At 46.9% G+C, this 13406-nt stretch overlaps 1 protein-coding gene across 3 annotated transcripts in view; it reads right to left on the reverse strand.

Annotated features, from left to right (window-relative positions):
- The window catches only part of FAM3D (FAM3 metabolism regulating signaling molecule D), a 38458-nt gene that overhangs the window by 3234 nt on the left and 21818 nt on the right, over positions 1-13406 (reverse strand). For all 3 annotated transcript variants that reach the window (XM_034658558.1, XM_011231574.3, XM_011231573.3), the window contains exons 6-8: positions 8306-8364; positions 5237-5287; positions 380-464 (exon numbers count right to left, since the gene is read on the reverse strand). In XM_034658558.1, the coding sequence (XP_034514449.1) occupies positions 380-464; positions 5237-5287; positions 8306-8364 (195 nt within the window). The remainder of the gene's footprint in view (positions 1-379; positions 465-5236; positions 5288-8305; positions 8365-13406) is intronic.

Consider the following 13406-nt stretch of genomic DNA (forward strand, 5'->3'; position numbering starts at 1 on the left):
GTTTTATAATCTGGTTTTTTTCCACTTAATACTAAAGGGTGAGCATTCTTCCATATCCTTAAACTATTTTCTACATCATCATTTTTGATGGAGTGCATCCTCTTCTATGTATATAATACTACGTCATATCAACATGTGTCGTAATTTCTGTAACTAATTGGTCTTTATTAGACAGGGACAGTATGTCCAGTTTTCCAGTGTTGTAACCGAGGTTGTGATGAACCTCCATGAACATGTCTTTGTGCACTTGTCTGGTTATTTCCCTAGGAGAAGCTGCCAGAAGACAGAGTAAGTGGGAGAGTGGGGAAAAGGCACTTAGGGCTTGGAAGCATTTGGTTCCCTTCAACCCATGGCCGGGCAGGTGAAGGTTCCCACTTACTTGGTTCCTGGGTCATCATAGGAGGCCACCAGCACCAGCGTGTCCTCTGGAATTTCTTTAAGGAATTTTACCAGGAGCTTAACATCTGGGGGAGGACAGAAAGTGGGGTGCTGGTTATTGAAGGGAAATAACTGCTGGTCATTCTCATTCTCTGTTACTGCCCTGAAGATCCAGGAGTGGCCAAGGGCAGGCAGACACGGAGCTCCATCTGAAGCTGTTACTGCCCTGAAGATCCAGGAGTGGCCAAGGGCAGGCTGACACGGAGCTCCATCTGAAGCTCAAGGGCCAGCAGGAGGCGACACCTTGTCCAGGGGAGAGCAAAGTACATGGAGCAATTCAGGTGGTCGGGGTGGACACTGGAATTCGAAAGTTCCACAGCGTAAGAAACACTAGCATTTAGCAAGCACTTGCTCTGCGTGGGCTCGGCTGAGCAGGTTACCTGCAGGTCCTTCTTTAATGCCCACGGTGAAGTAGGTACGATTCTCCTCCCACCCCACAGCCAGGAGTGAGAGAGATTGTTCTAAGGGCCCTTGGGGACCTGCACCCAAGGTATGGAGCACAGTCATCTCTCAGGAACTCTGGGATCTTTGCACACCACCTCCTTCTAAGCTGGTTAAGAGCCTGTCTGTGCTGATTTTAGAGGATATCCACTGCACCACAGGCAACTCAGGTCACAGAGAGAGAACATCAGTGCCCTACAATTCTCTAGCTTATGCCAAGGACCAAGCCTCCCTCTGCAATTTTAACACCTCCCTGCACTTGCAAAATCTCTGCATTTACCAGAAAGTAGGCCTGGGTGTGGCTCCTCGGGGAGACATCAGCATCCAGCTCACTTCAAGGACATGGATTTGTTTCCATTGTGCTTATTTTTATGGTCACCTTTTCTACATAAAAACTGATAAGAAATTATATCACTGCCCTAATTTTTTTTTAACATTTTTTACGTTGAAAAAAAGTGAGCTGATTCAAAAGAAAATACTAATTCAGGTGGTACTCTGGATATGACCTAACTTGCACAGGGGGCTCTTGAACAGTTGAGGAGGTATGGGCAAGATGGGCCTAGTGGGAAAAGTAGGGGCTACATCTGTCACACGAGGATGGTGCATAGCTCTGCCCACAGCATTTCTGTAAAGACCAAATGTGACAACAACTCAGGGCATACAGAAAGTGCACTATAATGGAATTGCAATTATTAGCAGGATGGGCAACACAATTTTCAGGGCCCAGTGAGAAATGAAAACTGGAGACTTTTGTTAAAAAAAATTAAGAATTTCAAGATGGTGAAGGCAGAGCATCAGACTAAACCTGAGTTTGCTGTAAGCCCAGGGCTGTGTGGCTGCCTTGCCCACAGGCCACACCCAAGAAGAGGAGCCAGTTCTTAGTATTCCCCAGGGATCTCTTGGACCTAGGGTAATATCAAATCCTGAAAGCAAGGCCAGCTGCCAATCAGCTCAGTAAGACAGAGGCCTGTAGTCAGTGACCACAGCAGCTCTGTTAGTGAAATGGCCCTTGAACTCTTGAGATAAAAGAGGGAACTCTGAAAATTGGTGGGAGCCATTAGCTACAGATATCAAGATCTGTTCTTGTCTGGCATGGACAGTAAAGTTGGAAAAAAATGAGGTGTGCCTTCTATTATCCTCTCACTTTAAGAAGTCACTGCCTTCTTTTATCTGTTGTGGGAAGGGGTGACTTGTCCTCAAATGCTTCTGTTTCTGGATCCCCATCAGTCATGGTTACATCCATGTTCATAAGAGAGCAATATAAAATTTAGGTTTTTTTACTCTTTTTGACAGCCTACAGAATGGGAGAAGATGTTTGCAAATGTCTTATCAGATAAAGGGCTAATAACCAAAATCTATAAAGAACTTATCAAACTCAATACCCAAAGAACACATAATCCAGTCAAGAAATGGGCAGAAGACACAGACATTTCTCCAAAGAAGACATCCAAATGGCCAACAGACCCATGAAAAAATGCTCAACATCACTTGGCATCAGAGAAATACAAATCAAAACCATAATGAGATATCACCTCACACGGGTTAGAATGGCTAAAATTAACAACTCAGGAAACAACAGGTGTTGGAAACAGTAGGAAAAAGGGGAACCATCTTATACTGTTGGTGGGAATGCAAGCTGTTACAGCCACTCTGGAAAACGGTATGGAGGTTCCTCAAAAAGTTGAAAATAGAGCTACTCTACAACCCAAAAATTGCACTACTGGGTATTTACCCCAAAGAGACAAATGTAGTGATCCAAAGGGGCACCTGCACCCCAATGTTTATAGCAGCAATGTCCACAATAGCCAAACTATGGACAGAGCCCAGATGTCCATTGACAGATGAATAGGATAAAGAAGATATGGTATACATACACAATGGAATATTACTCAGCCATCAAAAAACGAAATCTTGCCATCTGCGATGACATGGATGGAACTAGAGGGTATTATGCTAAGTGAAATAAGTCAGTCACAGAAAGACAACTATCATATGATCTCACTCATATGTGGAATTTAAGAAACAAAACAGAACATAGGGGAAGGAAGGGGAAAATAAAACAATGAAATCAGAGAGGGAGACAAACCATAAGAGACTCTTAATCATAGGAAAGAAACAGATGGAGGGGAGGTGGGTAGGAAGATGGGGTAACTGGGTGATAGACATTAAGGAGGGCAGGTGATGTAACGAGCACTGGGTAGTAGTATATAAGACTGATGAATCACTGACCTCTACCTCTGAAACTAATAATACACTACATGTTAATTGAATTTAAATAAAAATAAAATTTTTTTTTTTACCCATTTCATTCTGACAATGACCTCCTTGCTTCCGAGTCATGTGGATGGAAGGGGGGGGAGGGGTGGGGAGGGGGAAGGCTGACTGCACCCCCGGGCCCTCCCCCAGGCAGGCCGGGCCCCTCGCAATGATTAGTGCCAGTTCCCACCCAAACCCCCAGATCCGCCTCCTGAAGAGGACACTGTGGTTCACCTCTATTCTACAGATGACAAAACTGAAGTTCAAAAGGTGTCAACTGCCTCAGCCTGAAGTCTCTGACTCCAGAGACTGGATCTTTTCCATAAACCTGGCCTGGCCACCCCAAACACGTGCAGGGTCCTGGACAGAGAACACATGACGGTCTCTGGCCCTCGGCCCCTAGCCTGCCCCACCGTCTCCTCACCCGTCTCCAGCTCGGTCCTGCAGGAGGGGTCTCGAGTGCCTGCACATGCACACCCCCTGCCTGCCTGTCTAAGCTCCGTCTCCCCCACCCCCTCACCCCTAGCCACTGCCGTGCCCTGGCCACCCCTCGGTCCTAGTGGTGTATCTGCAGCTTCTGTCCTAGCGGGGCACGCCTGGAAGTCTGCATGGGCCCCGATGCAGGCTTCTGCCCAGCACGTCCTCAGGCCCTGCAGACCCGACCCGTGGGGTGGGACTCATTGGAGGATAGCCCTCAGGGGACCCAGGGGACCCTGCGAAGCCCTGGGCCCAGGACAGGGCACCAGCTCCTGTCTGGAAGTGTGGTGCTGCCGAACACCTTCCCGACATTCCCAAAGAGTGGGACTGCTGGGCACCCGATTCCCACTGCCCACCTTTCAGCCCCTCCTTTGTTTGCAAAGCCAAGAGGGCTTCCCCCTTTCTTGCTACCTGGCTTTGTCCCCTCTGGGGCTCATGTGTTTAGGTGGGCACAGGAAGGTAGTGATGCCTGAGCCCAGAGCCGGCCCTGAGATCGCAGGTACAGGGGAGGGAAACGGAGCTGAGCTGAACTCTGAGAAGGGGGCTGAGCTCAGTTATCTGTCCTGATGGAAACCTGTCCTTGCAGGACCAAGACTTCTGCTGCCTGCAAGGGGCTGCCCTGCTGCTTCTTCACTCCTTGTTGAGGCTCCCGGGTCAGAGGGAAGGAGGTGGGCTGCCAGCTGGGCAGTGGGTGGCATACACGGTTTGGGACGGATTCCACCACATTTTGGAAGATGTCAGGATTGTTGGGTGAGACTCCCACCCCCAACACAGCTTTGCCAGGCAGCCTGGGGGTGAGGAAGCTGCTGCTAGGAACGTCCAGCCCAGGTAGGTCAGGGGCCTGTCCCCAGGCTGTGCTAAGGGTGGGAGGACAGTGGGGTGGTCACATGCACAGAGCTCAAATATTGTGCCTGGGCAGAGAGAAGAAAAGATGTCTGCAGAAAGACGCAGAGAACTTGGAGCTCCAGCGTGATCCTTTCTGGGCCCTAGGAGGACTTGTCCCATCCTTGGGCCCAAGAGAGACCCCTGAGGCCTTAAAATAAAATACCCTTTACCTAGCAGAGCAAACTGAGCCATGTGTCCTTGTCCTTAGCACTTGAGCGTGCACCTGCTTGGCCTCCAACCGCCAGCTCCAGCATTTCTTTGCCTGAAGGTCCTCTCTGACCTCCAGATCCTCCTCTGTGCCCTAGGGCAGACCAGAAATGTGGGAAGTGCCAAGGAATTAGGGGGGGGAGCTCCCCAGCTCCCATGCCCCTCTGAGATCTGAGGCATGTATTTGACACTGGCTCCCGAGTTCCAACTGCCCGCAGCGTTGAGCCTGGTAACACACAGTTCTGGCTGTCTCCCTCTCTCTGTCTCACTTCCGGCTGGCATTTCCTGAGATCACCTCCTCCCCAGTAAACTGTTGCACCTGACTTCTGATCTCAGGATTTGCACCCAGGAGAGCCAACTAAGACAGCAGAAAGGAGTTTCAAAGACAGAAGGATGGTCCAACCCTACCGTGCTTCCTTCTGGTCGTCTCCGGTGGAGACGAGAGCCGAGCGTCCCAGCACCCTGACGGCTCTCTTGCCATAGGAAGGAGCTCAGCCCACCCTGTGACGTCAGCACCAACAGAGATGCCTACCTCCAGAGTACATGTCGAAACACTTCTGTGTCAGCAGCGTTCCTGTGGTTCCTGCGGGTGAGAGCAAAACTGACTTCCTGAAACAGGTCATCCTGCCTATCATTTTGCAGAAAATGGCTACTCTTTAGTCTAAGATCTAAAAATGGAATAATAATGGAGTCAAGTCAGGTCTGATAGAAAGCATGCAGGACTGCGTAGGGGCCCACTAACTTCTGGGCAGATCTGAGAGGTACCAGAACATAATGATGAAGATCTCTGGAATTGAACAGTATCCAGCCAGTCTGGGTCTGTGTTCTGCCTCGCCACTTCCTAATGCACAAATTAGTATTTTGACCTCAACTGTCGCATTTGAACAATGGGCTATGGGAAATAAGGGAGCTGAATTTAAACTAGGCAGTAAACATACAAGACAAATTTTAGCTGGAAAACAGTAATAAAAATAACTGCAATTGTTATTATTTCTTCCTAAATAGGAAATGTATAATTTGAATCCTCCGACTCTTGAAGGCAAAGGGATATGCAGTGGGTTGAATGTACTCAAAGCTCCGAGTCCAGTCATCTGAATAGCCTTGGTGTTTTTTGCGAAGGGTGCAAGTCCTACAGGAAGTCGCAGTTCTCATTCACTGCCACTAGATGGGGGTGTTGCAGAGGGGATGGCAAGCTCTATAGTTTCACCACAGGTCCCTTCCCCCCAAGCCAGTTTGTGCATCCCTGAGAGGGTAGGGACAGGGCCTGGATAGTGGAGGCTCTCCTGCTGGGTGGGTGTGGGGTTTACACTGCAGCCCTTCCTGGATTCTCCGAGCCTCCAATGTAGGGTCTTTGGAAAGGGGCGGGGGGAGGGGTCATGTACACATGAAACTGAACATTTACATTTACACATTTTTCTGGAATTAGGGGCAAGAGGTGTAGTTTGCACAATTTCTTAAGGGAATCTCTGCCCCCTAAAAGACTGAGAACCACTAATCTTTAGCAGTCCTTGCTGGCTTATTATACAGGTGAGACCCTGAGGCCCTGAGAGTGATTTATTGGACTTCTCCACAGCTGGCAAGCAGATGCTTTGAGAGGTTTTTAGTCTAGGGAAGTTAGTTCAGCTGAGTGATTACAACCTGGAGTCAGCCAGATCCAGGTTCAAATCTAGGTGATTCTGTCGGCTGTGTGACCTTGGGCAAGTGGGCTAACCTGAGCCTCCATTTTCTTACCTGGAACATGGGGCGCACATGTTCCACTCTAGCGCGGGGATGAGGTTGAATTAAATAGGCAGCACACAGTGAAGGCTCAATAAACGTTAGCTCTTGGTGTTATGGATACTTGTTTTGGTCTTTGCTCTTTCTGAGGGGAAGGGAAGGAGGCCTTAGTCTGAGCCTGTCTCATGGGAAACTATTCTCCTGCAGTGGCCCATTTCAGGGTGGAGAGAACGAGCAGCTTTTAGCCAGATGGGCTGTGGCCAGGGCCAACTCCTGCCCCGTGGGGAGGGGCCGGGGGTGGGAGGTGAGCGGAGATTAGGTGGAACAGCGGTCATGCCCTTCCTGTAGGAAGGAGCTGCCAGTGGAGTGAATCAGGCCTCGTGCTCCTTCTCAAGACTTTGGAGGGGGCATGACCCCCCTCAGCCTCCTGCCCCTTCCAGGCCCCACCTTTCTCGGGCTTCCCAGAAGTTGGTCAGGGCTGCCTTCTGACCTCCTGCTCTGGGTAAGGCTCTATTTTTGGTCCAGGCTTTGACCTTTCCCCCCACGCAGCAGGATTTCTTGGCAGAAGGGAGATGGCTCCCCTAGGAGTAACCACTCCAAACCCTGTCACTTCCTAAGTGTGTTCCTGTGGTCATGCCACACACAAGCCTGACCTTTTCCTTCCTGAGTATCTGCTGTGCCCTTTGTTCACCTGCTTGGCCCTTTGTCCCAGGAAGCAGTTCTTAGATTCAGGAAATTGGCCTTTGCTCTCCATCTCATCCATGCCTCTCCAAAGGCAGAGAAGAGTGTCCTGGCTAGGGCAGAGCACCTGGTCCTTACTATGTCCCTGTAAATCCACCTGCTCCTGAAATGTGTCCCTGTTTCAGGTTTGGCCTGCAGTTGTGCCCTGCGAGAAATGCAGGGTAGTGAGGCTGTGGGCCTCCCCCGCAACATCTTCCTGACTCCAGCTTCCCTACTCCAAGCTGGAAGGAAGTTTCTGGAATGCAGGGCTGAGCGCTCATGGCTGGCTCAAAGCCTTTCTGAGGCTCCCTACTGTCCTTAGCTTCAAGCCCATACTTCTTAGCAAGATGCTTAGCCCCTCACCTTGTCATCCTGCCCCCCCCCCAAGCTATACCTGTCATCCTTCCTTCTCTGGTGCATCCAGAAAGACCTTGTATGGCTCCCAAACCTTCCCCCCACTCCTCCCTTCTCTGCTCCCTGCACGGTGTTGCCCCAGCCTCGAAGAAGCCTCCTCTACTTTTTTTTTCTGGCCAACCCCTACTATCCTTCAGGCCTCAGCTGACCAGCACCTCCCTCTGGAAGCCTCCCCTGATGCCCCCGTCCCCAGCTCTGTGTCCCAGTTCTCAGAGCTGTGCTTCTTTCTCCTTCATAGATGCTCACCCCCACTGGATTGGTGATCAATTTCATGGAGACCACAGGGAGTGTGAGCCAGGGCCGGTCCTTGTAGTTCATGGCTGACCTACCCCAGTGCTCTGTACAGGGCCTGGCTCATAATAGCTGCTGTCAATATTTATTGAATGAATGAATGAAGGTATGCAATCAGCTCATCATCTCGCATTGTTGGTGGTTGTCCCCCATGGTTTCATGTGTATTGGTTTAGGCTGCATGGCCTTGAGGATGGGGTCATGCTTCACAGGAGAAGCATATCCTCCTGGGACAGCTGCACACGGCAGAGGTCTGGTCAGGACTTTGGTGGGTTGGACCAGGTCTTTTAGACCTTCTGTTCCCACAAGCTTCCCCTCCCATGCACTACAGGATGGCCCCAGGCACATGGTAGGAGCTGAGCCAGTGTTGGTTGAATGAATGTTAACTACCTCCCCGTACCCCCCACCCCCAGTACTAAGAGCATGGTAGGGACTGTCTGGGGGGTGGGTCAGCAGCTCACCGTTCACCAGGGCAATGTTCAGGCCTCTGCCCACGTTGTTTTTCACAGGACTCATGATCCTGAAGAAGAAGAAGAAAAACAAAATACAACAGTTGGTCCCAAGTGTGGAACGAACACTCTGCTTTTGTGACTCTGGAACTCTGAGGGGGCCCACATGGCACTCTGCAGATGCATTAGGAAACACACAGGATAATTTGGGCCATCTGTTTTCTCCTGGAAACAAGCGGTGGGCTGGAATCTCTGAGGAATGCTCCTGGCATGTTTGGACGAGAACAGTCTGCTCGGAAAAGAGGGAAGGTCCCTGCCTGGGGCTCTGAGGTGTTGGAGGTGGGACCAGCCCACCTCCCCCAGGCAGTGAGGCCTGGTTGCTGGGAAGAAGGCAGAGCCCAGAGCGTTGCTGGGCTCCTGCAGCGTCTGGGATTGCCGTGTGGAATCCAGCTGTGTTGCTCCCTACCCAACATCCACGCTCCAGTCTTCTGGTGTTTCTTGGGAAAACTGTCCTTCTCTACTCTCAGACTAGGTAGTTCTCAGGACTGACCTCGGTCTTCCAGGCCCAGACAAGTAGAGCATCCTGCATCCCTGCCCACAGTGATTGAGCCAGGTATGGTCATGTGACCCAGGCCAGCCAAGGAAACTCAGTCTTGGGACTTTTATAGGGATAATTTGGATGGGAAAGTTCTCTTCCCAGTGGGGTGCCAGCCTGGACTGATATGTCAACGAGCTAGTGGCCTCCCTCCTTCACAGGAAGCAACTCATTTTCATGTTGAGAAAACTGAATTTAACAGAAGAGAACAGAGCTAAAGATGGTATGAGAGGGACCCCTGATGACAATTTTAAACCCCTGGATCTAGCTGGTCCTGAAGCCTGCTATCTCTGCATTTTGTATATGGGAATCACTAAGTTCCTTCTTTTGCTTAAGTTGGAGTTAGGCTCAAAATCCTTATTTTTTTTTAAAGATTTAATTTATTTGAGAGACAGAGAGAGAGATTGAGAGAATGAGTGGGAGGAGGTGCAGAGGGAGTAGCAGACTCCTGCTGAGCAGGGAGCCTGATGCGGGACCCGATCCCAGGACCCTGGGATCATGACCTGAGCTGAAGGCAGACATCTAACTGACTGAGCCACCCAGGTGCCCCAGAATCTCCATTAAAATACCTGTTTCAAGAGAAAATCCTGAAAGCAGCTCAGGACAAGAGGTCCTTATCCTACAAGCGTAGACACATAAGGCTGGCAGCAGACCTGTCCACAGAGACCTGGCAGGCCAGAAAGGACTGGTATGATCTATTCAGGGTGCTAAATGAGAAAAATATGCACTAAGAATACTTAATCCAGAAGGCTGTCATTCAGAATAGAAGGAGAGATAAAGAGCTTTCAGGACAAACTAAAAGATCCCTAAACCAGCCCTGGAGGAAATATTAAAGGTGATCTTTAAAGCAAAGAGAGAGCCCAAAAGTAACAGACCAGAAAGGAACAGAGTCAATATATAGAAACAGCAACTTTACAGGTAATACAATGGCACTGAATTCATATCTTTCAATAGTTGCTGAATGTAAATGGGCTAAATGCTCCAATCAAAAGACACAGGGTACCAGACTGGAAAAGAAAGCAAGACCCATCAATATGCTGTCTGCAAGAGACCCATTTTAGACCCAAAGACATCTCCAGGTTGAAAGTGAGGGGGTAAAGAACCATTTATCATGCTAATGGACATTAAAAGAAAGCTGGGTTGGCAATCCTCATATCAGACAAATTAGACACATAGACCAATGGAACAGAATAGAGACTCCAGAAATGGACCCTCGACTTTATGGTCAACTAATCTTCGACAAAGCAGGAAAAAACATCCAGTGGAGAAAAGACAGTCTCTTCAATAAATGGTGCTGGGAAAATTGGACAGCTATGTACAGAAGAATGAACTTGACCACTCTCTCACACCATACACAAAGGTAAACTCCAAAAGGATGAAAGACTTCGATGTGACACAGGAATCCATCAAAATCATGGAGGAGAACATAGGCTGTAACCTCTTCTACATTGGCCACAGCAACTTCTTTCAAGACACATCTCCAAAGGCAAGGGAAACAAAAGAAAAAACAAACTTTTGGGACTTCATCAAGATAAAAAGTTTCTGCACAGCAAAGGAGACAGTCATCAAAACAAAGAGGCAACCCACAGAATGGGAGAAGATATTTGCAAATGAAACTACAGATTAAAGACTGGTATCCAAGATCTATAAAGAACTTCTCAAACTCAATACACGAGAAACAAATAATCAAATGAAAAAATGGGCAGAAGATATGAACAGACACTTTTCCAATGAAGACATACAAATGGCTAATAGACACATGAAAAAGTGTTCAAAATCATTAGCCACCAGGGAAATTCAAATAAAAACCACCTTGAGATACCACCTTACACCAGTTAGAATGGCAAAAATTGACAAGGCAAGAAACAACAAATGTTGGAGAGGATGTGGAGAAAGAGGATCCCTCTTGCACTGTTGGTGGGAATGCAAGTTGGTACAGCCACTCTGGAAAACAGTGTGGAGGTCCCTTAAAAAGTTAAAAATAGAGCTACCCTATGATCCAGCAATTGCACTACTGGGTATTTACCCTAAAGACACAGACATAGTGAAGAGAAGGGCCATATGCACCCCAATGTTCATAGCAGCATTGTCCACAATAGCTAAATTGTAGAAGGAGCCGAGATGCCCCTCAACAGATGACTGGATAAAGAAGATGTGGTCCATATATACAATGGAATATTACTCAGCCATCAGAAAGAACGATTACCCAACATTTGCAGCAACATGGACGGGACTGGAGGAGATAATGCTAAGTGAAATAAATCAAGCAGAGACAGTTATCATATGGTTTCACTCATTTGTGGAACATAAGGAATAGCAGTGAGATCGGCAGAAGGAAGGGAAGAATGAAGAGCGAGATAAACAGAAGGGGGACTGACGAGAGACTATGGACTCTGGGAAACAAACTGAGGGTTTCAGAGGGGAGGGGGGTGGGGGGATGGGCTAGGCTGGTGATGGGTATTAAGGAGGGCACATATTTCATGGAGCACTGGGTCTTATATGCAAACAATGAATCATGGAACACTACACCAAAAACTAATGATGTATTGTATGGTGACTAACATAATAAAAAATTAAAAAAAAAACAACAAACCAAAGATGGTAATAAGAGAGGAGGAAGGACACTGTATCATAATTGAAGGGTCTATCCAACAAGAAGATCTAACAATTGTAAATATTTATGCCAACATGGGAGCAGTCAATTATATAAACCAAGTAATAACAAAATTAAAGAAACACATCGATAATAATATACTAATAGCAGGGGATTTTAACACCCCACTCACTGCAATGGACAGTCTAAGCAGATCAACAAGACAACAAGGGCTTTGAATGACACACTGGACCAGATGATCTTCACAGATACATTCAGAGCAGTCCATCCTAAAGCAACAGAATATACATTCTTCTCGAGTGCACGTGGAACATTCACCAGAATAGATCACATACTGGGTCACAAATTAGGACTCAATCAGTACCAAAAGACTGAGATTATTTCCTGTATATTTTCAGACCACAATGCTTTAAAACTTTCACTCAATCACAAGAGGAAATTTGGAAGGAACACAAATACATGGAGGTTAAAAAAGCACCTTACTAAAGAATGAATGGGTCAACCAGGAAATTAAAGAGTTAAAAAAATTAATGGAAAGAAATGAAAATGAAAACACAACTGTTCAAAACTTTTGGAATGCAGTAAAGGCAGTCCTAAGAGGGAAGTATATAGCAATACTAACCTTTCTCAAGAAACAAGAAAAGTTTCAAATACACAACTTAACCTTACACCTAATAGAGCTGGAGGAAGAACAGCAAATAAAGTCTAAACCCAATAGCAGAAGAGAATTAATAAAGATTAGAGCAGAAATCAATGAAATAGAAACCAAAAGAACAGTGGAACAGATCAACAAAATTAGGAGCTGGTTCTTTGAAAGAATTAATAAGATCCATAAACCCCTAGCCAGGCTTACCAAAAAGAAAAGAGAAGGGACCCAAACAAAGAAAATCATGAATAAAGGAGTAGAGATCACAACCAACACCAAAGAAATACAAAAAATTGTAAGAACGTATTATGAGCAACTATATGCCAACAAATTAGGCAATCTGGAAGAAATGGATACATTCCTGGAAACTGATAAACTACCGAAACTGAAACAGGAAGAAATAAAATACCTGAACAAAACCCATAACTGGCAAGGAAATTGAAGCAGTAATTAAAAATCTCCCAACAAGCAAGAGTCCAGGGCTGGATGGCTTCCCAGGGGAATTCTACCAAACATTTAAAGAATTAATAACTATTCTTCCGAAGCTGTTTCAAAAAATAGAAATGGAAGGAAAACTTCCAAACTTGTTTTATGAGGTCAGCATTACCTTGATCCCAAAAGGCCCCACCAAAAGAGAATTATAGACCAATATCCCTGATGAACATGGATGTGAAAATTCTCACCAAGATACTAGCCAATAGGATCCAACAGTACATTAAAAGGATTGTTCACCATGACCAAGTGGGATTTATTCCTGGGCTGCAAGTTTGGTTCAACATCCATAAATCAATGTGATATACCACATGAATAAAAGAAAGGGCAAGAACCATATGATCCTCTCAACAGATGCAGAAAAAGCATTTGACAAAGCACAGCATCCTTTCTTGATTAAAACTTCACAGTGTAGGGATAGAGGGAACATACCTCAATATCATAAAAGCCATGTATGAAAAGCCCACAGTGAATAACATTTTCAATGGGGAAAAACTGAGAGCTTTTCCCCTCAAGTCAGGAACATGGCAAGGATGTCCATTATCATCACTGTTGTTCAATATAGTACTAGAAGTCCTAGCCTCAGTAATCAGACAACAAAAAGAAATAAAAGGAATCTGAATCAGCAAAGAAGTCGTCAAACTCTCACTCTTTGCAGATGACATGATACTCTATGCGGAAAACCCAAAAGACTCCACCCCCAAATTGCTAGAACTCATACAGGAATTCAGCAAAGTGGCAGGATATAGAAATCAATGCACAGAAA

This window comes from Ailuropoda melanoleuca, chromosome 4 (assembly GCF_002007445.2).
Source record: "Ailuropoda melanoleuca isolate Jingjing chromosome 4, ASM200744v2, whole genome shotgun sequence".
NCBI classification, from domain to species: domain Eukaryota; kingdom Metazoa; phylum Chordata; class Mammalia; order Carnivora; family Ursidae; genus Ailuropoda; species Ailuropoda melanoleuca.